General features: G+C 38.0%; 1 protein-coding gene across 2 annotated transcripts in view; it reads left to right on the top strand.

The window, feature by feature from the left end:
• LOC130088931 (kelch-like protein 29) overlaps positions 1–24,995 on the top strand; it is a 184,992-nt gene that overhangs the window by 98,976 nt on the left and 61,021 nt on the right. For both annotated transcript variants that reach the window (XM_056255941.1, XM_056255942.1), the window contains 2 exons: positions 32–228; positions 4,107–4,366. In XM_056255941.1, coding sequence (XP_056111916.1) covers positions 32–228; positions 4,107–4,366 — 457 coding nt within the window. The remainder of the gene's footprint in view (positions 1–31; positions 229–4,106; positions 4,367–24,995) is intronic.

Raw genomic sequence — 24,995 nt, forward strand, 5'->3', positions numbered from 1 at the left:
TCTGGTTTAACGCTCTTCAATCTGTGTCCAGGTTATCGGGCGAGAACAGAAACGGTGAGAAGATGCAGCTGACGATGAGCAACATCAGTTCAGACGTTCTGGAGCTTCTCCTGGAGTTTGTTTATACCGGTTCCCTCATTATCGACTCGGCCAACGCCAAGACCTTACTGGAGGCGGCCAACAAGTTCCAGTTCAACACTTTCTGCAAAGTCTGTGTCTCCTTCCTCGGTAAGAAATGTTTCCCTAGATGTTTCCATTTCACCAAAGCTGTGTTCCTAAAGCAACTAATTTGGTAACACTTTACAATAAGGTTCATTAGTTAACATTAGTTCATGTATTAACGAACTAACCATGAGCAATACATTTGTTACTGTATTTGTTAATCTTTTTTAATGTTAGTTAATAAAAATACAGCTGTTCATTGTTAGTTCATGTTAGGGTTAGGTCCACAGTGCATTAATAGGGCATTTTATTATTATATAATTATTATTAATTAATACGTTTTAATAAAGTATTAGTAAATGTTGAAATTAACATTAACAAAGATTCATAAATGATGTATACGTGCAGTTCATTATTAGTTCATGTTAATTAATGTAGTTAACTAATGTTAACTAACTAATGAACCTTATTGTAAAGTGTTACCACTAATTCGTTGCTGTTTGAATGAACAGTAAATTGCATGTATTTCATACAACAGCCGGATCCGAATATGTACCGGTTTTTGTTCAGAGAAACATGTCGCATCACGTCCGGTCAGTGAGATGGAGAAATATAGTCATGAGAAAAAAAAATCACGACTGTTTTTGGTGCAAGTAACCTTGTCTAACATTGAAAGAGGACCTGAGGAAATAAAGGCTGCAATAAATGCAGAACATGATTGTAGTTTTCAATCTCTCATGGACAAATTATGATAATAGGCTTTCTAATGAGTTTGTTTTTGTAGGTACTCTAAAATCTTTGAGTAATTTACTGTAACTTCATGGTGAAGCCGTGAGGGAATATGCTCATTATTCATTCCATTCATGTCTCACATTCTCTTTTTGGATTCTGTTTCCCCCCTCAGAGCTGGAGGCTTGTGTTATGTTGATTGACAGATGAACACACACACACACACACACACACACACACACACACACACACACACACACACACACACACACACACACACACACACACACACACACACACACACACACACACACACACACACACACACACACACACACACACACACACACACACACACTCTACTGTGGACTGAAGTGAATCAGAAATACTGTTGCTCATTACAGCACTCGTAATGGCTTGCACGCTGCTTGCGATCAGATGTCTTGACAATGATATACACTAATATCTAGTAATCAGAATACTTTTCGTGATATTTTAGTCAGATATTACACTACAAGCCAGACTCCGAGGAGACAATCCATACATATTTCAGCATGTCGATCCTGTCGGGTGGCTGTGGCCGGTGATCTGCACCATTCACAACTGAATTGAGGAATGCAGTGGAGTCTATTGAGTTTCAGAAGTTGCATTGAGATGCAAGCAGAATGCAGGATTCGAGTTTGAATTTGATCTTAAGTACAAATTAAATTGATTAACATTCTAATGAATTCATGCTAAAAGTGTAGTTTCTGTTTGTAGTTTTAATAAAAATGTCACTGAATGACCTGTAAACATGTTGTCATGCAACGTATGACATATTTAGAGAAACATTCATTAATATTAAAAATCAGTGTTTGAAATGCCACCTATAAAGTTATATTTAATAACTTACAGATATGTATTTACAACATTTATTTATAAGAAATTATATATATGAATATAATATTTATTTGTATAAATAATTTGTATTACATTTTTCCAATGAACTGTTTATGTATTTGCTTATGTATTTATTTTATGCCTGTATAAAGAATAAATAGCCATTATTAGTCAAAATTTATGATAATTATTGTACAAAGCAGAATTGAAATAGAACGATTTGCATATAAATTCATGTTTTTAGTGTAGTTTATTTTTGTAGTTTTAATTTAAATTAAGTTAAAATGATTTATACAAATATTTATGTATAACACAGTTGTTTACCATTTATTTATACATTTATTATTTGTTTTATATTTATTATTATGCGTATATATGCATTTATAAAATATTTATATTTTTTCATTTGGTATTGTTTTTTCACTTGGCTTCATTTATTTATTTATTTTGTCTGTGTAAAAGCTAATAAATAGGCATTTTTAGTCATTTGTGATTTTCAGGAGTGAATTTGGTTGTAGAGTGTGGTTGTCACTCGTGTAAATAGTTGTACCGAACTTTGAACTATTGGCGAAGTGACGTTTTTTTCACTATATTTGACGGCACTAAACTTTGTTGAGTTATCGAACTGCTTTTTAACACTCATGAATTATGCCCTTTTTAGATTCGTGTTGATAAGGCAGGTGTGAGGAATGTGAATAATGAGTTTAGCTTTGGAATCAGAAAGTCAATGTCGGCAGCTTTGACAGCTCTGGTTTGTACTTCTCTTCCCATGAACCCCTGGGATCTGGAGCTTATTAATCTATCAGCACCTCAACGGCTATGAAATGACATTCTCTCCTGGTGGGATTTGCTGGAGTGCTCCATCTACTTCAGTATACAAAAAAGTTATAGAAGAAAAATCGAAATGTGCAAGACTGACTTTAAAACTTCTTGTTAGCGTGACTGCTTCAGATAAGCGACATGACACTTGAATGCGTATGAAAAATGAACGCTCGCCAAAGAAGATTCATCTTGCGGGTAGTCAAGATTTCATCAGCCGGAAAGAGTTCTGAGTTCTTATAATCAAGATGGTGCATTGAAGTATTTGGTGATAGAAATCAAAGCCATGTATGGTTTTATAACCTAGTGTGCTTTCATTATACTTAACTGTGTTTTAAGTGCTTTGAAGAGACGTGTGTTTTCTTTACGCCTTTATCCAGAGCTCGCCTGATTTAACACAGCAAGAATAATGCTCACACCTGCAATTTCACCCAATTAAAGCCAACAGTTATTTACTGTTGTAGATAATGCAGCCTTTATAAAATCTTGCAAATAATTGATGCGGTTTAATTAATTGTAATTCTGGTTGCAGCAATAATATCAAGTAATGAAAGATTGCACACAGCAAATTAAATGCACACAGCATCACTAAACTCTTGTAAATTATTATTAGTCAAAATTATTGTACAAAACAAAATTAAAATAGAATCCTGTGATTTTTATTTGTAATTTTTTTTATAAAAATGTCACTTTTAAGCGTGAATTACCCATAAACATGTCATACAACATATGACATATTTACAGAAACATTACTTGATATTAAAAATTAGTGTTTGAAATGCCACCTATAGAAAGTTTAATATGTAATCTTATATCATAATACAAATATTTATTTATAGCATTTGTTTTACATTATTTCTAGAATATATATTTAAATGTATTATTTATTTATTTATATATTATATTTATTTTATTGTATTTATTATTATGCCTACTTGATATTTATTTAAAATGTTGCTCTGCTTGTTATTTTTATTTATTTATTTATTAGTATGCCTGTCTAAACGAGAATACATAGGTGTTATTAGTCATTAGTGATTTTTAGGACTGAATTTGGTTGTAGAATGTGGCTATCACTCTTGTAAATAATTGAAGCAAATGGACGAAGTGACGTTTTTTCCACTGTATTTGACGACCCTGACTTGAATGGGTGATCAAATTTACAATCAATGCATCACATAATGGAAATCAAATGATTAATATACAGGTTTAAGCCCAAACTGCTGTTTTAGTTGTGCATTATGAAGAATGAGCAGGTTTAATAGTGGTTTGGTTGACCTTTCATGCGGTAAAAAAGGTATGTGTCTGTCTGGGCTTGTCAAAGTCCCCGGTGAGCCTCCTGTCCTCCTGTCCAATCGATTCCCATGCTTAGGTGTTTTTCCCACTAGCTGCTTGCGATATTATACTCGCAGCAACACACTTGGATAAATGTAATCTTCCAACACCTCTCACTGTTAATGCGTTCAGGGTTTGTTTCCCTGCTCATGCGTGTGTGTGTGTGTGTGTTCCTCTCGCAGAGAAACAGCTGACGGCCAGTAACTGTCTGGGAGTGTTGGCCATGGCTGAGGCGATGCAGTGCAATGAGCTCCACAACATGGCAAAGGCCTTCGCCCTGCAGAACTTCCCCGATGTGGCCGGTCAAGATGAAATCCTGAACATTTCCAAAGAAGACCTGGTTAGTTACATGTCCAACGACAGCCTGAACACAAAAGCTGAGGAGCTGGTCTATGAGACGGTCATCAAATGGATTAAAAAGGATCCCAGCAGCAGAGTCCAGGTAGGAAACCAGAGCTGGCTCATGTCTACATCAACCCTGGTTAGTGATGTTAATCACGCTGTTCATTGGTGGCCATGTACTGTATAAATATGCTAGAGCTGCTCGGTATTGATCCTGGAGATCCGTTTTCCTGCATAATGTCCCACGATAGAGAAGTTTTTCATCAAATGGGGTGCATAGGAATTTGGAACCACCCAATTTAACTAATATAGTTTTACCACAGTCGGTCTTCCATGTTTTATTTGTTTACTGCGTGCGTTCAGAGTATTTCAGGCATCCTATAGTGGAGAAGTACAATTCCGCAAAAGTTTGGGGTCAGTGTGTGTGTGTGTATATATATGTATGAATTAAATTGATCAAAAGTGACAGTAAAGGCATTTATAATGTTACAAAATAATTCTATTTCAAATAAATGCTGTTCTTTTGAATTTTTATTCATCAAACAATCCTGAAAAACCTTCGACAGAAATATTAATCAACATTGATTGCCATTTTCAACATTGATAGTAATAAGAAATGTTTATTGATCCCCAAATTATCAACCAGTATATATTATATAAATGGCAAGCAGAATGGGTAGAATGTCATAATCTCATAATAACAAATAATAAGTTATTTGAGATAAATCTTGTGGTGAGAGAAATTTGCATCTACACTTTTAAATCCAGATATGACCAAGTTGGGTTGGGTATAAAAGATGTCGTAAAGGCCATACTAGACTGACTCATGGGCATTTATGATTTCTGTAATGTAATGTAATTATGCTGAAAATTCAGCTTTGATCACAGGAATAACTTACATTTTAAAACAATTTTAAGTGGAAAACAGATTTTAAATTGTAATATTTCACAATATTTCATTTTTACTGTATTTTTTATCAAATAAATACAGCCTTGATGAGAATAAGACTTTCTTAAAAAAAAACAGTAGTTTGAAGAGTAGTTTGAATTGGCTGATTCATCTGTGTTTGATTACATTTGAAACTAAATTTACAGGAATGTTGACATCAAAGATTGAGCAGCCCTCAAATATGTGTATAACCAGCTCTCAGTCCCAGAATAAGAGAATGAAATGTAAACCAATGCCTCATCTGAATGTGTGCTGAAGGAATACTTCATCCTTGGTGTTTAAGCTGGAGCTTGTGTTTGGATCTTCTGTGGCCAGAAGAGTTTCAGAGCAGGTCTGATCCTGCCGGATTCGGAAAGTGACGAAAAGCTGAAAAGGAGACAAAACATCACGTTCTTTGTGCCTGTTTGACAGAATTGCAAGATTAAATCACTGGTGTGCGTAGAAAGTAATCAATTTCTGGAAATGTGCTATCCTTATTGAGAAATGGTCTTTTATTTTCTTCCTTCGAGGTGCAGCAGACTTTACTGATTTTCATATCTGTGTGAGCATTCAGAGATGATCTGAAAAGAGTCCCAGTAATACGGAAATGAAACATTCATGATGTCGTGCTCATGCTGAGAGTTTGAGGAGATTATCATCTTGAGAACGTGCCGTTATGTCCTTACATTAAATATACTAAAAGCCACTTGATTACATGCTGTTCTGTAGCAGAAAAGAGAGGAACTGACTGAAGGGGAAGCGTATCATCCCACTCCGGCTGGACATCAGAGCTTCAGGCCAAGATGCCATTGTTCCTTACAAAAGTTTAATGTTTACTGTTATACCAATAATAACCCTGTTTCAAGACTACCTTGGCTCCTTTCCAAAAACCTTGTGAGCATTTTTAGGGATGAAGTCTGTTTCTGCACTGAAAAATAAATAAATTCTGACTCCGTATTTTTGGCTTGCTTTCCAGTACAACTATCTATACATTCTTAAATTCAGATATATTTACTTGATATGAAGTCTTCATCAAAATGATCACACACCCGGAGCAGTGGGTCCTCCACCTGCATTTCCTGCCGGTACTGAGACTCGAACCCGCGACCTTCGGGCTTCAAGTCCAACTCCCAGTAGGCCACGACTTTTTTTTTGTTGCCAAAAATACCCATAAATAATTCAATATCGAAAGTATTGCTAAAAAAGTTCGGTCATCTAAATAAATGTAAAGAGTTTTATGTAATTTTTTTTTATGTTCTATGTATATTTGTGCGTATTAGAGTGTCACTGCAACAGCTCCCTATGTTTTGGAACAGAGCCCATGCCTGAAGGTGTACAAGTTTCATAAATGACAGGTTTTCTCCAGTGTAATAACTTGTAACTTGTTTCCGTGGGCTAAGAGACATACACGTTACGTAAGCGTACTGCTAAAGGGTTTATTTTAAGTTTCTAAACAGTCAGCAGTAGTTAAAAACATGTGCTATGCTAATTAAGATTAGCATTGGTTGCATTATTTAAATGTCACCAGATGAAGCTGTCATTTTAGAAGTTCATGTCAAACTTAAATGGAAATGTGTATGAATGTGCAGTGTTGGCGGAGCTATTTTGACTCTAGCTTGTCAAGCTAAAAGATACTAATACATAAAGATACATAAATTGCAGTCAAGATACTCAAGTTAACTTTTTTAGGGCAAGCTACAGTACAAGCTAAGAACAAAAAAGTACTTTTTAAAACGACACTGAAGCTTTTTTAAGGAGACAGAAAAAGAAACATATCTATGTGTATGCTGTATATAAAGAATGAATGAATATATATATTTCTCGGCTGGATAAAGCAAACCAACTTCTCGCAAATAAAGTTTTGATCGATGCAAATTTTAATCAAGGTAAAGCCGAATGCAGTGACGTTCAGGAGTCGTACAGTATGCAGGCCTGAGTCTGTTATTATTGATGCGCAAACAAACCATGTATGTTTGCTCTCTACGCACTAATCGCACATATTGTATTCATGACACATTTCAGTACATTCACGTTGTTTCCACACACATTCAGGATAACGTTTTTATCTGGCATGTGTATGTATGTTGCTGTGATTAGTATTTGATTTGTGTACTATTGTAGCCATATAATGCAGTCAGCTCAATGCGGTTGGTTTAGTTTTAGGTGGTTGGTCGTTTATTTAAATTTTTTTTGGCATCTCCATGTGGGTCCTGTTCAGAATCGCAACTTGACATGTCTAAAACGTAAACAAGCTCATTGCTGTTGCACTGTATACATACTGTACACTGAATTCTGAATTTATAAATTTTTTGGTGTGCATAAATGTATTAATTATATGGACTCCTTATATCATTTGGTTATTAAGTGTCCTTTTGGAGTTTCCAAGTAGAGATGCATCGATCCGATACTCAGTATCGGTATCGGCTCCGATACTGCCATTTTTGCCGGATCGGGTATCGGTCAGACGAGGCCGATCCAAATCCGATATTGTGCATATTATTCTGTGTTATTGTTAAGCCCCACAAAAGGCACAAAAACATTATAAAGCACCATAAAGTTTTCGTGCACTATCTTCTAAGTGTTCTAAAGCCATTATATAGTATAATGTGAGATATAAATTAATATTTTAAGTCATTAAATTCAAGATCACGTAAACTTTTTCCCTCCGCTGCGGCTGTCAGTCATTCTCCATTCAGCATCAAACAGCGCGTCGCGTTCGGGTACAAGAGTCAACACGAGGAAACTCTCAACAAGATGATTCAATGCTACTATTATTATACTTGATCTGTAGATAAAAGGTCTATGGTTTCGCATAAAACAACTTTATATTGCAGGACTGTATTGCTGTAACTAAATCATGTTACTTTCTACTGGGCGTCTGTTAGATCGCAACACTAGAGTAGAGTCAGAGCACTATATAGTTCTTCACGCGCACAGTAACTGAAATGTAAAACTATTAAAAGAAAAGGCTCAATAAACGATTGCATAGATAGATACTGTGTATAATACACTACGCATCGATATGTCTTTCCTTTGTGCTTTGAACTTTTCAATGCGGACTCGACGCGCTGTGACTCCGTGTTGCTTCAAGCACATCATTCTGCGCTCGGGATGCGCATAAGCGCTGTGTGCCGCACTGTATTGGAGTCTTTCATAATCATATCATACTACTTTTGCGCAATGAAAGATTATTAATAGCCTTTCTTGTTCTGTCCTATCTATCATATGTTGCTGCCTCATTAAACAGCAGTGCTATACATTTAAAACATGTCTCAATTTTATAGTAGCCTATATAGGCTATATATAATAATTTATCTTTTTGATTTTTGTTATCTTGTTTTTCATGAATGTATTTGACAACAATACAAAGAGCAATTTGTAACGTTTGACCAGATTTAGTGTTACACTTATTGTCTCTTATTTGTTCCCCTAATTTTTTTTCACTAAATGTTCAGATTTTATACAATTATTGTGCACTCGTGATTTTTCTAGACTAAATTTTACTGCTGAATTATCCACTAATCTAGTCTATAATAGCATTTTTGTCACAGATTATGATCATATATTTTTTGGATTTGTTGTTTTTCTTTAAAATTAAGTTGTCTGTATTAAGTAGATTGTGTGTTGAACTTATAAACATAGAGTTATAGAAATTTTACTTGATATAAAAAAAAACTGCACTGGTATCGGATTGGTATCGGTATCGGCCAATACTCAGAATTTTGGTATCGGATCGGATCGGTTTTGAAAAAGCGGTATCGTTGCATCCCTATTTCCAAGTGACCTTTTTTAGAAAAATACCTACATTTACCTTGATAAAAGCGTGCAGAAAATACATTTTTGTGAGAATCATCTTTCAATCTGATAGTTAACTTTACTAGATAAAGGAAATTATGTAAGGAATAATTGACGACGGGCCGTTGAATTATTAGAAAAATAATGCACACCCGGGGTGGTAATGCGGTCAAGAGTGTGCATTATTTTTCTAATAATTCAACGGCCCGGAGTCAATTATTCCGCTTATACTACAGTTACCACACCTCGAAACATTGTTCAGATGATGTATTTCAAGACGTTTGTCGAGTTTTTGTCATTAAAATGCACTTGTATGTAGGACTAACTTCTTACGCATCTAATCCCATGCCTCCGTTGCTATTCCAAAACGTCATTTTAGAGTTAGTAACGGAGGCTTGAGCCACTGATTGCAGACTAATGCTGGGGACACCTTTAAAGGGATAGTTCACTTTGAAATTAATTTTTGGTATGTTTTAGCTTACCTCAAAGGCACCCAAGATGTAGGTGTCTTTATTTGTCATCTGAGGGCGCGGGCGATTCGGTCTGCGCAAGCGCCGGAAGTGATCTCTCGCGCGGTTGCGAAAAAAATTCAACGTTGTCTGTTGATTTATCGAAATCGTCTTCCATTGCGATTTCCTGTATATCTAAATATGTTTAGATCTTCACAGTGAAAGGTAACACTTTCGAAATCTCTGTGTAAACAATGAGTGACGTACACGCGCAAGAGATCACTTCTGGCGCTTTCCGGCGCTTGCGCAGACCGAAGCGCCCGCGCCCTCAGATCACTTGGACGTGGCTGTGGTTACAAGAGGTAAAAACGATATAAATACTGTTCGTTTTCTCACTCAAACCGCTCGTTTCGTGTCTTAGGCCATCAATGTGTACTTACATTTACGAGTCATTAAATCATGTTTAATTTGGACTTCTCTGTGCATGCTCTTTGAGGTGGTGACCATAGATCTGGATTATATGACTGACAGACAAGAACGGTTTGACCTAAAAAATATCAAAATTGAAACTACTGCGGAAACAAAGACACCTACATCTTGGATGCCCTTGAGGTAAGCTAAAACATACCAAAAATTAATTTCAAAGTGGACTATCCCTTTAACGACTGGCTGAAACATTCTGACTGACTGTTTTCATCGACTGCAGATTTTAAACATCGACTGTGAACACAGACTGAACGCGCTGAACACGCGTTTGCGCATGCTCAGTCATAACTCATAAGTATCATATTACATTCATAACCGGCCTCACATTAAGTGTGAGAGAGATGTTGCAATGAGAGAGAAAATGATTTGCGTCAATTTTTTTATTATTTTTTATTAATTCAATTCGTTTTAATTAATTCGTTCATTCTTTTTTTTTCTATTATTGACAGACTATAGCCTAATAAATGAAACACAAAGCCCTTTTAACAAGCAGCCTATTAAAAATAATTTGAATTAATGATTGTGTTATATTATCTGCAATAATTAGGCTACGAAAACCCGTGCAGCAGGACTATCAATTTATTTATATATTCAGTTTAATTTTCAATTGATTATAGATAGGACTCTATACTTTATTAAAATTAAACTGCATGTTTCCATTGACTGTGAAGTTAGACATCGAAAATGGCAGATTAAGCGCATGGGGCTGCATGTTTTTTCTTGTTATGAATTGTATCCTATTTTCCGTTATGACAGTTGACTACGCGAAGTGATATGGAACTGTAATGCGGTCAAGACCTCCCTGGAACTACTTTAGCCGTGCGTTTCCCTGAAAATAATTGCACACCTTAGACCGTTCGCCAACCAGATTCAAGCATTCAACGGCCGTGTAGTATAAGAAAAAATAAACACGTTAAACAGGATAAATGATGTATGCTTAATTTCACAGTAATTATGCAATTAAGTCAAGTCACCTTTATTTATATAGCACTTTTTACAATACAGATTGTATCAAAGCAGCTTCACAGTGATAACATGAAAATATTACAACAAAGTTTGTTTCTAGAAGAAAATTGTGTCATCGTCCACCTTAAGTAAGGGAGATCAATTATATAGTTGAATATTAAATGTCCCCAACTAAGCAAGCCAAAATCCAAGGCAACAGTGGCAAGGAACCAGAACTCCATCATGTGACAGAATTGAGAAAAAACCTTTGGAGAACCCAGGCTCAGTCGGGGGCCAACGAGCGAACAGTGTATGATTATGATCCAGGCAGCATTACAGGTCAGAAGTCAGATTGGATCAGAACATTCAGAATATTAATCCAGTTCCATCTGGTTGGAAGTCGGAGTCATCACGCCGGTATGGAGACGAGTTTGTTGAGGATCAGTGCCGATGGCTGTCGTGTCGAGGCATTCACGGGGCTGATGAGGCTGGCACTTCAGGGATGCGTCATGGGTGGGTCCAGGTGCAGGTCCACCATCTGACCTGGATACGACCGGGATCCGGCTGACTTCAGTAAACAGGGAAGGGACTGGTTGACACTTCAGGACTGCATTGTCATCGTGTCCAGGCGCAGGTCCTGCATCAGATCTGGATACGGCCTGGATCCGGCGGACTGCGGTAAACCTCGGATAAACAGAGAGACTAATATTAGCGTAGACGCCATCCTTCTTATGATGTAACAAGTACATCAGGATTTATGGGGAGTGTTCCCGGTTCCGGCTGATCTAAACTATGCAGCCTAAATTGAATTATAGAAGTCTATAATGTGTTATGTGTATGCTAGGCCAAAGAGATGTGTTTTTAGTCTAGATTTGAACTGACAGAGTGTGTCTGCTTCCCGAGCAATGTTAGGAAGATTGTTCCAAAGTTTTGGTGCTAACTAGGAAAAGGATCTACCGCCAGCAGTCGATTTTAATATTCTAGGTATTATCAACTGGCCGGAATTTTGAGATCGCAATAGACGTGAAGATTATGATTTCCATTACACGAGAGTAGATGTTAAACCTCATGCTGATTTGTACTCGGCTTTCGCCAAGATAAGCACAAACTAAGACGTAGCTTTACAGTAACCTATGCTTCTCTCTCTCCATCTCTCCATCCATTTACGCTTCTATCCATATGGTGATGTGAATCTCCTTCTGTCCGGCGTTAACGGCTGCAGTATACTTGGCACGTCAGTACACACAACGGCTGCAACTACAGTGTGGTCTCCCCAGTGGACCAGCACGACAACCGTCTGGATTGAGCCGAGTAGGGGACATCTCTAGGGTCTTCAAGTGGGCACCTTCCGTCCTCAGTGTTTCGTCGACTAGCCCACGACACCTCAATAGGGCTCGACAGTGACTCTGGCGTCCCAGAGTCACCCCCCTCCGTCCCCCACTCAACTCAGCCCAGCTTACTGACCTCTACATCCCTCCTGCTGCTGAGACCTAACCACAATCTCTCCGCAACCCAACCATACGCGCCAACCCGTTTGACTAAGGCTGTCGAGCCCCACTGGTGCGTTAATGCAGTTTCAGTGGCAACGGTTCCGTATGGCATACCACCTACCGCAAAACACAATATCTGCCCAACCAGCCGTCATTCACGCAATATACACAGGAACGTAATGACTGTAAATACTATACAACCTATACAAATAAACCAACAGACTCTTCAAGTTTTCAAGAATTCTACGAAACCGTAGCGTGGCGGCCTGTACACAGCCAGCTAGAATCTTTCCGTCTCAACCACAGCCAGTTGCTGCTCCTTTCTGCTGCTTCAGATAAGTTCTTTACTGTGCGACGCAACTCTTGGCCACTGAATCCGACGTTTCTGAGGAACCAGGTTGTAGAGTGTGCCACAAATCCTCGACAGCCCACTTCCACTGGATAAACCTGGACTCTCCATCCTCGCTGTTCTTCTTCAGTGGCAAGATGAGCATACCGCAGTTTATTCCTCTCATATGCCTCATCTACAGCATCCTCCCATGGCACTGTTAACTCTATCAGTTGAACAATGTGTGCTGATCCAGACCACAAAACAATATCTGGCCGGAGGTTAGTGGTGGCAATCTCAGGTGGAAAAATAAGCCGTTGATCAAGATCAGCCAGCATTTTCCAGTCCCTAGCAGCTTCCAGTTGTCTTGGGCGAGAATTGGTTTTAACACCTTTTCTTGGTGGTGGCTCGCCTGGGCGGAGGAATATTGTCTTTTGTGTGTAATGTTTTGCTAGAACAGGTGGCAACTTATTGGTCATGTTGCGCTTGCCTTCCAATGCTAAAGCCAAACATCGCAGTACTTGGTCATGGCGCCAAGTAAACCGACCTTGGCTAAGAGCCACCTTACATCCTGTCAAAATGTGCCTTAATGTGGCAGGTGATGAACACAAAGGACAAGAGGGATCCTCTCCTACCCAGAGGTTTAGGTTCTGTGGTGATGGGAGAACATCATATGTTGACCTGATAAGGAAACTGATCCTACTCTCTTCCATTGACCAAAGGTCTTGCCAGCCCATCTTGCGCTGTTCCACACTCTCCCATCTCATCCACTCTCCCTGCATGGCCTGGGAAATGACCTTTATACACCTCATCCTCTCCTCCTGCTTTCGCACCTCGTTAACTACCAGCTTCCTCCTTTGAGTTGGGCCTGCCTTGTGCCATTTAGGAAGAGCTAAACTGAGCCCAAAACCCCCTCTTTCATGCTGTACCTGTCCCACGATATCACCAATTTGAAGGGCAGCCTTTGCCTCTACCACAGATTTCTTTGCTGACCACTTCCTACCAGTTTTTAACACAGGTGCTGCCTCCCTTACACATTTGTCGCGTGACTCTATTTCCAGTCTGACCTTGGCGCACTTAAACTCCTCGGTTAAAACAGAGACTGGCAGCTGCAATATTCCTTTACTATAAAGTCCCACTCTGCTGAGGCAGCGTGGAACTCCCAACCATTTCCTGATGTATGAACTTATTAACGCTTCCAGCTTATCCACTGTTGTCAAAGAAACCTCGTACACAGTCAGTGGCCACAGCAACCTCGGCAGTAGACCAAACTGAAGGACTATAATGCGTTAAGAGCTCGCTCAAGTACTGGGGAGCTAAACCATTTAGTGCATTGTAAGTGATCAGCAATATTTAAAAATGTATACGATGTTTAATAGGGAGCCAATGCAGAGTTGACCGAACCGGGCTAATATGGTCATACTTCCTGGTTCTGGTAAGAACTCTAGCTGCTGCATTTTGGACCAGCTGTAGTTTGTTTATTATGCATGCAGGACAACCACCCATAATAGCATTACAATTATCTAGCCTTGATGTCATGAACACATGAACTAATTGTTCTGCATTTTTAATTGAGCGCATATGATGCAATGTAGATATATGTTTAAGATGAAAAAATGCGGTTTTACAGATGCTAGACATGTGACTTTCAAATGAAAGATTGCTATCAAATAGCACACCCAGGTTCTTAACCGATGACGAGGACTTGACAGAGCAGCCATCAAGTGTTAGACAGTATTCTAGATTATTACGTGAGGAAGTTTTTTGTCCAATAATTAGAATCTCTGTTTTTTTTTTTTCAGAATTAAGTAGTAGGAAGTTGCTAGTCATCCAGATTTTTATATCAGCTATGCATTTCATTAATTTTGTGAATTGGTAAGTTTCGTCAGGGTGTGAAGAAATATAGAGCTGCGTATCATCAGCATAACAGTGAAAACTAACCATGCTTCCTAATGATTTCTCCCAAGGGTAGCATGTACAGAGTGAACAGCAACGGTCCTAGTACTGAGCCTTGTGGTACACCATACTGAACTTGTGATCTATAAGACATCTCTTTGTTTACTGCTACAAACTGATAACGGTCAGATAAGTATGATTTAAACCATGCTAATGCATTTCCACTAATGCCAACATCATTTTCGAGTCTATTTAAAAGAATGTTGTGGTCGATGGTATCAAATGCAGCACTAAGATCCAGTAACACTAATAGAGAGATACAACCACGATCGCATGATAAGAGAAAATGATTTGTGACTCTGAGAGCTGTCTCGGTACAATGGTACGGTCTAAATCCTGATTGAAAATTCTCGCAGATATCATTTCTTTCTAAAAAGGAACATAGTTGTGAAGATACTGCCTTTTCTAGTATCTTTGACTGAAAAGGTAGATTCGCGATTGGCCTGTAATTGACTAATTCTGTAGGATCAAGTTGTGTTTTTTTAACAAGCGGTTTAATCATAGCCAGCTTAAAACTTTTTGGTACGTATCCTAATGACAAAGATGAATTAATGATATTAAAGCTGCAGTCCGCAGTTTTTCCTCTTTGTCGCCATCTCTGTTCGAAATCTCCAATTGCAGTCATTCGCGGAATTATCAACTTTACGTGAGTTGTAGTTTGACACCGCACAGCGCGGATGAACACAATGTTTGAGGAGAGTGTGCAGCTGTCAGTCACCGTGCCGGTGTCGATACTGGCATTCAGAATCACAGATTATTCTTTTTGGAAGTATGACCAACATAATAATTTTCACCAGAAAATGTCATCTGAACAAGTTAGTAACATCCACTTTTGTTCTGGTTCTGACATTGCAGTAAATCGCGCTGATTAAATCTAAAAATCGCTTATCACGCAAAACCGTGCAAATTATACTTTGTTCTCAAATTGTTAATGTTAACAACGTCAGCATTGCGTGACTACATATATTGTCCTTCTGATATTTATCATTGTTTTCGCATGGGCCGGTTGCAGTCTCTTTTTTTCTGTAGCCACCGAACAAAGTCTTTTGCATTTTACAACGGGTGAATCTGTTGTCACTGGTGATTGTCGTTTGAATCTTTCTGGATCCGCCATCAAATTGATATCAAGTGCTGTGAGAAAAGGCTATAAATCTCCACCTCCAACATCCTCACACTCAACAATGCACTCTGCACTGTGCCCAAGCAAAATTTCCTCTCGGGGACAATAAAGTTAACTCAACTCAATATAGCCTACTAGCCGAGACTCCTTTTTTATGTGTACAGATGTGACGTAATGACGCAAAGACATGCTCAAATTTCCCACGGAAATCCACCAGTACCACTGGAATTAAAAACATTATTACAAGCTTACCGTTTTGAATCAAGCTATCTGCTTGCCGTAGGATAATTTTTTAGGATAATTTTTAACCCAAAAAAAGCTACGGACTGCAGCTTTAAGAAGATGATCTTTGACCTCTGGAAGCATCTCTTTCATTAGCTTAGTTGGTATAGGGTCTAGAAAAAATTCTTCCTCTCCTATAGTAATGAATGAATTGAATTTTTCCTTAGGGAGACTATAGGGTTGAAAAATAAGCAGATCTAGCAGCTTTTAAGGCCTCTCTATATGCAATTGTGCTCTCTTTCCATGAAATGCGAAATACTTCTAGTTTTGTTTTCTTCCAGTTGCGCTCCATTTTTCTGGCTGCTCTCTTAAGGACCTGAGTGTGCTTGTTGTGCCACGGCGTTGGACTATTTTCTTTATTCTTCTTTAAGCGCAACAGAGCAACTGTGTCTACAGTACTGGAAAAGAGTTAAAAGTCTCAATATCGAGTTCTGCTATGTGTGTGTATTAGTGGTGCAACGGATCATCATTGATCCGTGATCCGTTCGGATCAATATCTTCGGTTCGGCACACATGTGATCCGCGGATTGATTTATGAAAAAAAAAATGTACGCATGTTCAGTCCACACACATCTCCCCACATCGTGGTCATGGCGAGCGGAGGAACGGAGGAGCTTGAACGCCCCGCGTCATTTAAATCCCCATGTATGGGAGCATTTTGGCTTCCCTGTCAAATATAATGATGAAGGAAAGAGGTTAGTGGATAAAACCGTGACGGTGTGTGTAGTAGGGTGGCCATACGTCCGGATTTTGACCGGACAGTCCGGAGTTGCGCTGAATTGACCTAAAAAAATTAACTTATAAAAATCCCGCATATTGATTTTTAAACTCCCTGATGCCCGCAAATTAGTTAAAATCTCCCGGAATCTAGAGCGCGCATGCGAGACGGAACATACTGCGCGCATAACATACATAGCGTGCGAACGGCAGAGAGGGAGAGAGCGAGAGACCTTGTGTGTGTGCGCATGTAAGACAGAGAGCATCCTGATTGGCCTGTTTCGGTAACTCAACCAGTCAACCCCCCTAATATCTCTAAAAATAAGATATTATGCCTTGTGCACTTTAAGTTGATTTTATATATTTTAATTTAATAATTTAAAAGTGTTAATAAGACAAATAAACAAGTTTTGTCTTTTTGTTTATCTTTTTTGCTGATCCGAAAAATGATCCGATCCGTGACTCTGATCCGAGAAACAATCCGAACCGTGAGTTTTTTGATCCGTTGCACCCCTAGTGTGTATATGTATAATTGTATATATATTTTATGTAATGTAATTTGAATATGTATTTTTTCTTTCATTCATTCCATCAAAAAAGTAAAATTATAAATAAATGATAAATGATTTTTACATTGTTTAATACATTTTATTAATTTTTTTCTTTCCTCATATATTTTTCATTAATTTTTATTTAGTCAATTTAAATGGACTGTTAGATGATTTAACATGAGTTTAAGATAGTTTTTGTTTGTTGTTTGCAGCCAATACTTATTTATTGCAGCAATATAATATTAGGCTAATCCAAACACAGAAGTTACTCCACAACAGGCTGACTAAACTCCATCTACATCTGCCTATTAAATAAATTTGCTTTTGGAATCTCCAAGCCAGTTGAACACACTGTTTGGAGTGCGTTAAGCATCGCTGTGAAACTGGATCAGATGGCATGAGAAGGAAACAGCAGAGATTGATGCAGTGACCTTATGTTTATTTGGCCCTGCACTGCCTCCATTGAGAAGGAGCTGGATAGGAAATCAATCTGAGTTCAGGCTGAAATGAGTGCCTCTACTTCACACTGTTCCCCAGGGTTTTAGCCTATGAAATCACAAATCCAGCATGGCACTGAAGCAGAACTTCGGGGAAAAAAACATTTCTTCTCTATTTACAGTATTTTGCTCCCCTCTCTCTCTCTCTCTCTCTCTCTCTCTCTCTCTCTCTCTCTCTCTCTCTCTCTCTCTCTCTCTCTCTCTCTCTCTCTCTCTCTCTCTCTCTCTCTCTCTCTCTCTCTCTCTCTCTTTTCTTTTATTCTGCGTATTCTCCCCATTTTTACAGACAAGTATATAAATCACACTCTGTAACTTTATGGGCTTTTATTCTGTGACTCGTTTGGCTGGTGTAAATATGGAAATATCGTGCCGCTGAATGCTGTTGGATTATAATGTAAGTGGATGGAAAATGAAAAGTGTTTTATGCTCTTAACGCTTGATAATTTTTAAAGAGCCTCTGGGTGTTGGATAAGATACCGTATCTGAACACAATCAAAACAATTGTTTTTTTTAAAGAATATTGTTCTTCTGTTTCCCAAAGCTAATTGCTCTTTTATAAGCATCTTTGTTATTTTTATGCCATAATTAACTTCTTTTAGCAGGTTCCCATAATTCATCATTGGTTTGAAATACGCAGTCTGGAATTAAATCAGCCTAAAAGAGCTGACCTAATGAATATCCAGACAACATATCTTTTTGTATAAATTGAGAATCTGTAAAATTATCCTACAGCCTTGAAATTATGTCTTAAGTGATAAGATGCACCATTGTCACCATAAAACATTAGATACGTTAGACATCAGACGTTAGACATTAACAAACCATTTTATGTAAGGACGTTTTTTCTCTTTATGTCAGACTGTTTTTAAGTGGTGATATAAAGGTGTTTTTGTTGTGGTTTGAGAGGTCACTCTGAGCTCTATCAGGTCAGTTGTTTTAATGATGGTCTCTCAGGTCTCTCAGGTCTCTCAGGTCTCAGGTGTTCTCCAGCGTTGTCTCAGTAGATTGGCTCACAGCAGGACGTCTGTCTCAGTCTTTCATCTCACAGCACTCAGCACACAGAGAGCTGGTGAACTTTGCTGCTGTGTTGATCTCCCTCTGATTTTGATTGTCAGCTTTACTGAGGTTGAATCCAGTGTTGAACCGTATGCTATGGATTAGATGGTGTGTGTCTTGTGCTTAAGGCTGTTTTCTTGTCCACCATATATGCAAACCAATTTAAAAAGGGGTTGTTGTGACACGAGAAATCAAATTTGCCTTGATCTTTTGATATATAAGAGCGAGGTCTTTTTACCATTAAAACATCCTGGAAGTTTCCTAGTTTAAAACAACATCCTCATTATAAACAAAGCATTTATTTAAACAAGCACAACAAACAGGTCGTTTTGATATTATAGGGTCTGCGATGTCACATGGGCAAATACATTTGCATGTGACTGCCTCCAGAGCAAAACTTTGACGAATAGTTATACATCATCGCACGTAGCCCCGCCCACTGGATGTGAGCGCCGCAGTCGCATCAAAAGCAAATAGAACCTATTATAATCACTAATGCTGTCTACACTGGATACAGTATATAGATGTGTTTTAAGTTTCTAAGTAAAAGACTATAGGCTCTATCATACACCAAGCACAATGCGGCGGAAAGTGCGAAGCAAGTGTTTTTTGCTAGTTTTTTGCAGTTATCATTTTCACGTCCTGCGCCACGTTGTTTAAATAGCAAATGCATTTGCAACCCATTTGTGCGCCCATGGGCGTGCTGGTCTGAAAACGAGGTGTGTTCAGGCGCATTGTTGGCGTGTTGCTATTTTGATGCAACTGAAATATACTGCGCCATTGACCAACAAAAACCTGGTCTAAAGTCAATGGCACAATATTTTTTTGGGGTAATTTAATGGGCGCATTAGTAATATGAGCCTATAGGCGGGTCCACAACGCGCGTATACACTTTGCTTATTACACACACAGGGACGCGCAGCAGCACACAAACATGCCAAATTTGAAAAATAAAAGGATTACAATGTAAAAGATTATTATTGTGTACATAAAAATATGGTGGATATGGCTTGTCCCGTAGATGGTCTGCTTGCGGGCTTTAACCTTGTGCACGAGCAGATCCGTTTCCTCGCTAGAGAAGCGTTTGGTTTTTCCGCTTGCAAATTCCGTCATGTAAATAGCAAATCCGCCATGGCGTGAGCACAACTGGCATTTAAAGGGAATGGGAGATGAGACTCTGATTGGTTTATTGCACGTAAAGCCCAAAACACACCCATTAATCATTAAGAGAATAGGGACAACTCTTTTAGACTATGCGCCGGGCGTGCGGACCGTTTTTCCCGTCGTTAAACTAGCAAAAGTGGATTCGGACACGCCCTACAGTGCACTTGCGCCGTGTGATTTAGACCATATGCTTTCTTTCTGCATTTCTTCTGCATTTCTACATTTACATTTACATTTTAGTAATTTAGCAGACGCTTTTATCCAAAGCGACTTACAACTGAGGACTAAACCAAGCGAGTCATCGTGAAGAGGCAAAAACAACGCAAGAAGTGCTCAAAATACAAAGTTCAGACATAGCTCGGAGTAGCATAAGCCAGGCAAGCGAGGATTTAGAGGAAAGGATTTTTTTATTTTTTTTATGTTAAGTGCTCCCGGAAGAGATGAGTTTTCAGTTGTCTTTTGAATGTTGTCAGGGATTCTGCATTCCGGATGAGGGTGGGGAGATCATTCCACCAGCATGGAACCGTGAATGAGAATGTTCTGGAGAGTGATTTTGTGCCCCGCTGTGATGGTACCACGAGCCGTCGCTCATTGACCGATCGTAGGTTTCTGGTAGGGATGTAGACTTGTAGTAGTGAGTGGAAGTAGGAGGGAGCTGAACCTGTGGTCAATCTGTAAGCAAGCGTCAAAGCCTTGAACTTGATGCGAGCAGCGAGTGGTAGCCAGTGCAGAGAGATGAACAGAGGAGTGACGTGGGCCCTTTTGGGCTCGTTGAAGACAAGACGAGCTGCAGCATTCTGGATCATTTGTAGAGGTTTAGTTGCACATGATGGAAGTCCAGCCAGAAGAGCATTGCAGTAATCAAGCCTAGAAATGACCAGGGCCTGGACGAGATTTCTTACTTACCTGGATTTCTTACTTACTTTCTGCATTTCTTTCTACATTTCTGTATTTCTGTATGCATTTATTTATTTTTGGATTTATTTTAGGAGTGAATTGCACCAAAAAATATATGTAATATATAATTGCTTATTCTTTTTCATTTTGATTGCTGGGTGAAATATGACATTTTTGACAGTTTCTGTGACATTCATCCAGCAGGCAATCATTTAAGATTCAGACCAGGGTTTCAAAATTGCAGGTAAAAAGACAAGTTTTGTTTTGTACATTTGGAGGATGGACGTTCTAGAATTAAGTCATGAAAGCTAGAAGACGAGCCCTTCTTTTTAAGATTCATTATAATACTTTAATTAAAATAATACATGGACGTTTAAATAGTACCTTCATTAAATTTAATGCAAGTTTTTTTTAGGCTGTGCTTGCAGCTCTGAGAATTTTTTTCATTCCTTATTGCACAGTAATTTCTCCTCTTCTTAGTTCTTTTTAGCAGCAGAACGCCTACATCCTACCAGAAATGTCAACTTCCTCACCCAAACAAATCGATGCTGTAGGTGAAAATGAATGAGATGATGTTTTTTTTTGTGTGATGAAGGATTAACTTTCATTGTTCAGTTAATGTGTCATGGATCTTAACAAGACGGATTACAGCAAATCCAATTCAATGCACTTTTAAATAGTCATAAAGAAAGAGCTTCCTGGTGCTTAGAAATGGGAAAGGCTCATTGTTCAGCAGTGGTCACTATTCCCAGGAGGTCAAGACAAGCGGTTAAAAGTTTTGATTTAACTGACCCATTTGGGATGGATGGGAATGAATGTGTAGAACCTGCCAGTTTTTCCACAATTTTGGCCATTTTTAAAGTGCTTTAAGTATATTTTCTTGAGATTGTGCTGTGAAGACCCATAAACTTGGCTGATCATGAATTTTTTTTCACCCAGTGGAACAGGGTCAGTCCGGTTCTGCTAAACCTTTTGAACACTGTAACTCTTAAAAATGTATATGCTTGTGCTGTAGGTTCTGATATTCTTTAATCCTTTTGAACAAAAATGGAAAATGATTTATGCAAACTAAAATGGACTACATGCCCAATTGCTGCCACTTTTGATATATATAAAATCTGATTACGTAATCAGATAACACTCGTTATCAGACTACAGTTACTTTTTTATTGATTACATGATTACATGTTATTCTTACAATGGCAGTAAATTATTCAAAATTCATTGATTCTCCATAATGCTCCCTACAAAGCTTATTTTCAGAAGGTCTTCCAGGTTTGTGTAATTGCACACACAGACTATATGTGCCTATCACTGAAAACACTATATGTGCCTATCACTGAAAACTGAGACTTGCAGCATTTGATCACTGGATTAACAGAAATCATTTCACTTTTAAGAAGTGTTTTCTCAACATTGCAACATAGCATTTCTAATTGGCTCCTGACGACACATTGATTATTATTTGAATTATCACTCAGTGAGATGATTAAATGTACAAAGTCACTTGAACTAATATATTTACTTAAAGTCCTCTCTGAGATTTTAACTTAATTGAACTTCATTAAGTTAGGTAATAATAACATTGTCAATAATAATAATAAAAATAAATAAATTGTAAGTTCACAGTTCTCTGACATCAATTAATGGTCACATGTCATGTAGGTAAACAAAAAAAATACTTTGTAAAAATCTTTTTTAGTAAGTTTTTTTTATCTTTAATGTTTTTATTTAAAAATTCTTTATTTTAATTTTACATTTTTATGATTCAATTACTTAACAGCTTTTAATTGAACTCACGAACCCCTTGCAGTTCCATCATGAACCCTGACGTAATGTAATATTAAATGCACTTCATGTTGTTGAAAACAAAAAAAAAAACAAAAAAAATACAATTTCTCTTTGTATTTTTATATCAATCTGATACAAGATTATCTTATTCAAATCAATGTGATAAGCATTTAGTTAGGTCAAAAGTAATATAAAATTAATCAAAAAGTAGTCCGATTATATTACCTTAAATGTGTAATGGATTACGTCACTAACTACAATTTTTGTTGTGTAATTTGAAACCAGTAACCAACTACAATTTGTAATTAATGTGCTTGGTAGATTATATTTGCAATATATTTCAAATAAATTATCCACTATTTATTTCTACAAGCATTTCTAAAAAAAAGGGTTTCACAGACCTTCAGAAATATTCATTGGTCAAGCTCAAGCAAATCTTTTAATTTTAATTTTAATTTTAATTTATTTTGTTATTTTATGCTGTTATTTTATTTATTTATTTACTCTTATTATTATTACACATCTAATTATTATTACACTCCAAAGGTCATACATAGTCTTAACAGAAACTTACGGAGCCCCTAAAGGGACCTTTGTTTCTCGTGCACGCGAAAGTTTCTCCCGATAGTCTTTATTTTTTTATTTTTCGCAAAGGTCCCTTTAGGGGCTCCATAGTAACTAGTTATAAAAGTTTAATATTTATAATGTAAAATAATATATTAAATGAATAAATAAATTGTATGTTTATTAAATATTTTAAATAAAAATCAGCTAAATGTCTTTTAACATATGAGTTTAGTATTTGATCTACTACAGGATGAGGATTGTTCTGTTCTAGTAGGAAGGATCCGACACGTCATGTGTTTATGAGCCGTTGTGGTGTGTATCCGGCAGCTCTCGCTCTCCTCTGGCCTCTGTGCTGACTCTGGTTTACGCTGAAATGCAATTGCTGAGTATTGCGATGGAGGCTGTTTTCCCAGGTCATTTTTCAAAGTGAGCCGCTGTCGTCTGCTTTATCTCAACACACAGGCATCATTAGAGACATGACGCTGTCCGGCTGTAGTGCCGCTGACTGTTGTGCTGTTCCAGGATACGCATCTTTCTATATAATCCATAGAGAGAAAAGTGTTTCTTGGACATGCTTAATCTGTCTTCTTTTCAGCACAGCGACGCTCCCCATCCATCAAACCGCTCTCACACTGGCTGAGCATCAGTCTGCCGTCCCGTCACAGGAATGTGCTCTCTGTCTCCCCTCCTGTTATCTAATATATTTTTAATGCATGGCTGTCTTTGTGTGTATGTAGCTCTCTCTCTCTCTCTCTTTATCCCTCTCTTTTCTCACTTCTCTTTTTTTGCATTTCTTTATCAAACGGCTGTGCCTTCAAGCACAGAAACACAAGGAAATCTCCCTGAATTTTCACTTTCTATTAGCATCTGTACACAGATTCGCTCAGAGAGTCGCTCGACTTTTTGATTTATGGCTCTGATAGAACAAGTTTATATTTACAAGCAGCAAAATAAACATCGCAAATTTGATTCCAGCATGTTATGTCTTGCCTTGGGAATCGCTGTTTATTATATGTCTCGAGGAAAATGTGAAGAGCACAGCAAGCGTGTCTGGCCATGAAATGAAATATTAGAGCGATTATTTTAATGTCAGGACGGCATCTTTTTGGCGGGTGGTGGTGTGTTTTTCGCTGTGTTGTTGTTGTTGGTGGTGGTTTTTGTCTTCTGATTGTCTTTCCCTTTGATCTAGTGGAAACCAGATGAAAACCAATAATTATTTTATTTTGAACAGTTTGTGATCTCAGCAGTTTGTGTTATCAGTCAGCCATGCAATAAAATAAAATACTGCATTGCATTTTCATGTATTGCATTGCATTTGTTTTGCAGTCTAAGATGTCTTTTTTCAGATTATATTTTTTTGATTGGGCCATTTATGTCTAATTTAATTTAATCTGTTTTGTTTTGTTGTTTGATTAACATTAATGGCAGGTATTTATAGGCTGCTGTCACTTTAAGACTTAACCGATTGTGTTTAAGAGAATACTTGCAGAGGTATTTTGACATATTTGTGTGTTTGTGTCCATCCGCGCCTCTCACTGTGTGCACGCATTTCGGGTGTGTGTGCGGCTGTGCGCAGTGGCTCAGTTTGTAGCACTGTTGCCTCACAGCAAGAACGTCCCTGGTTCGAGTCCCGGCTGAGCCATGCAGGAGTCCTTTCTTTGTGGAGTCTGCATGTTCTCCCTGTGTCTGTGTGTTTCCTCCGGTTTCCCC

This window comes from Rhinichthys klamathensis, unplaced genomic scaffold, assembly GCF_029890125.1.
Source record: "Rhinichthys klamathensis goyatoka isolate OS25496 unplaced genomic scaffold, OSU_Roscu_1.1 h1tg000123l_1, whole genome shotgun sequence".
In the NCBI taxonomy this organism is placed as follows: Eukaryota; Metazoa; Chordata; class Actinopteri; order Cypriniformes; family Leuciscidae; genus Rhinichthys; species Rhinichthys klamathensis.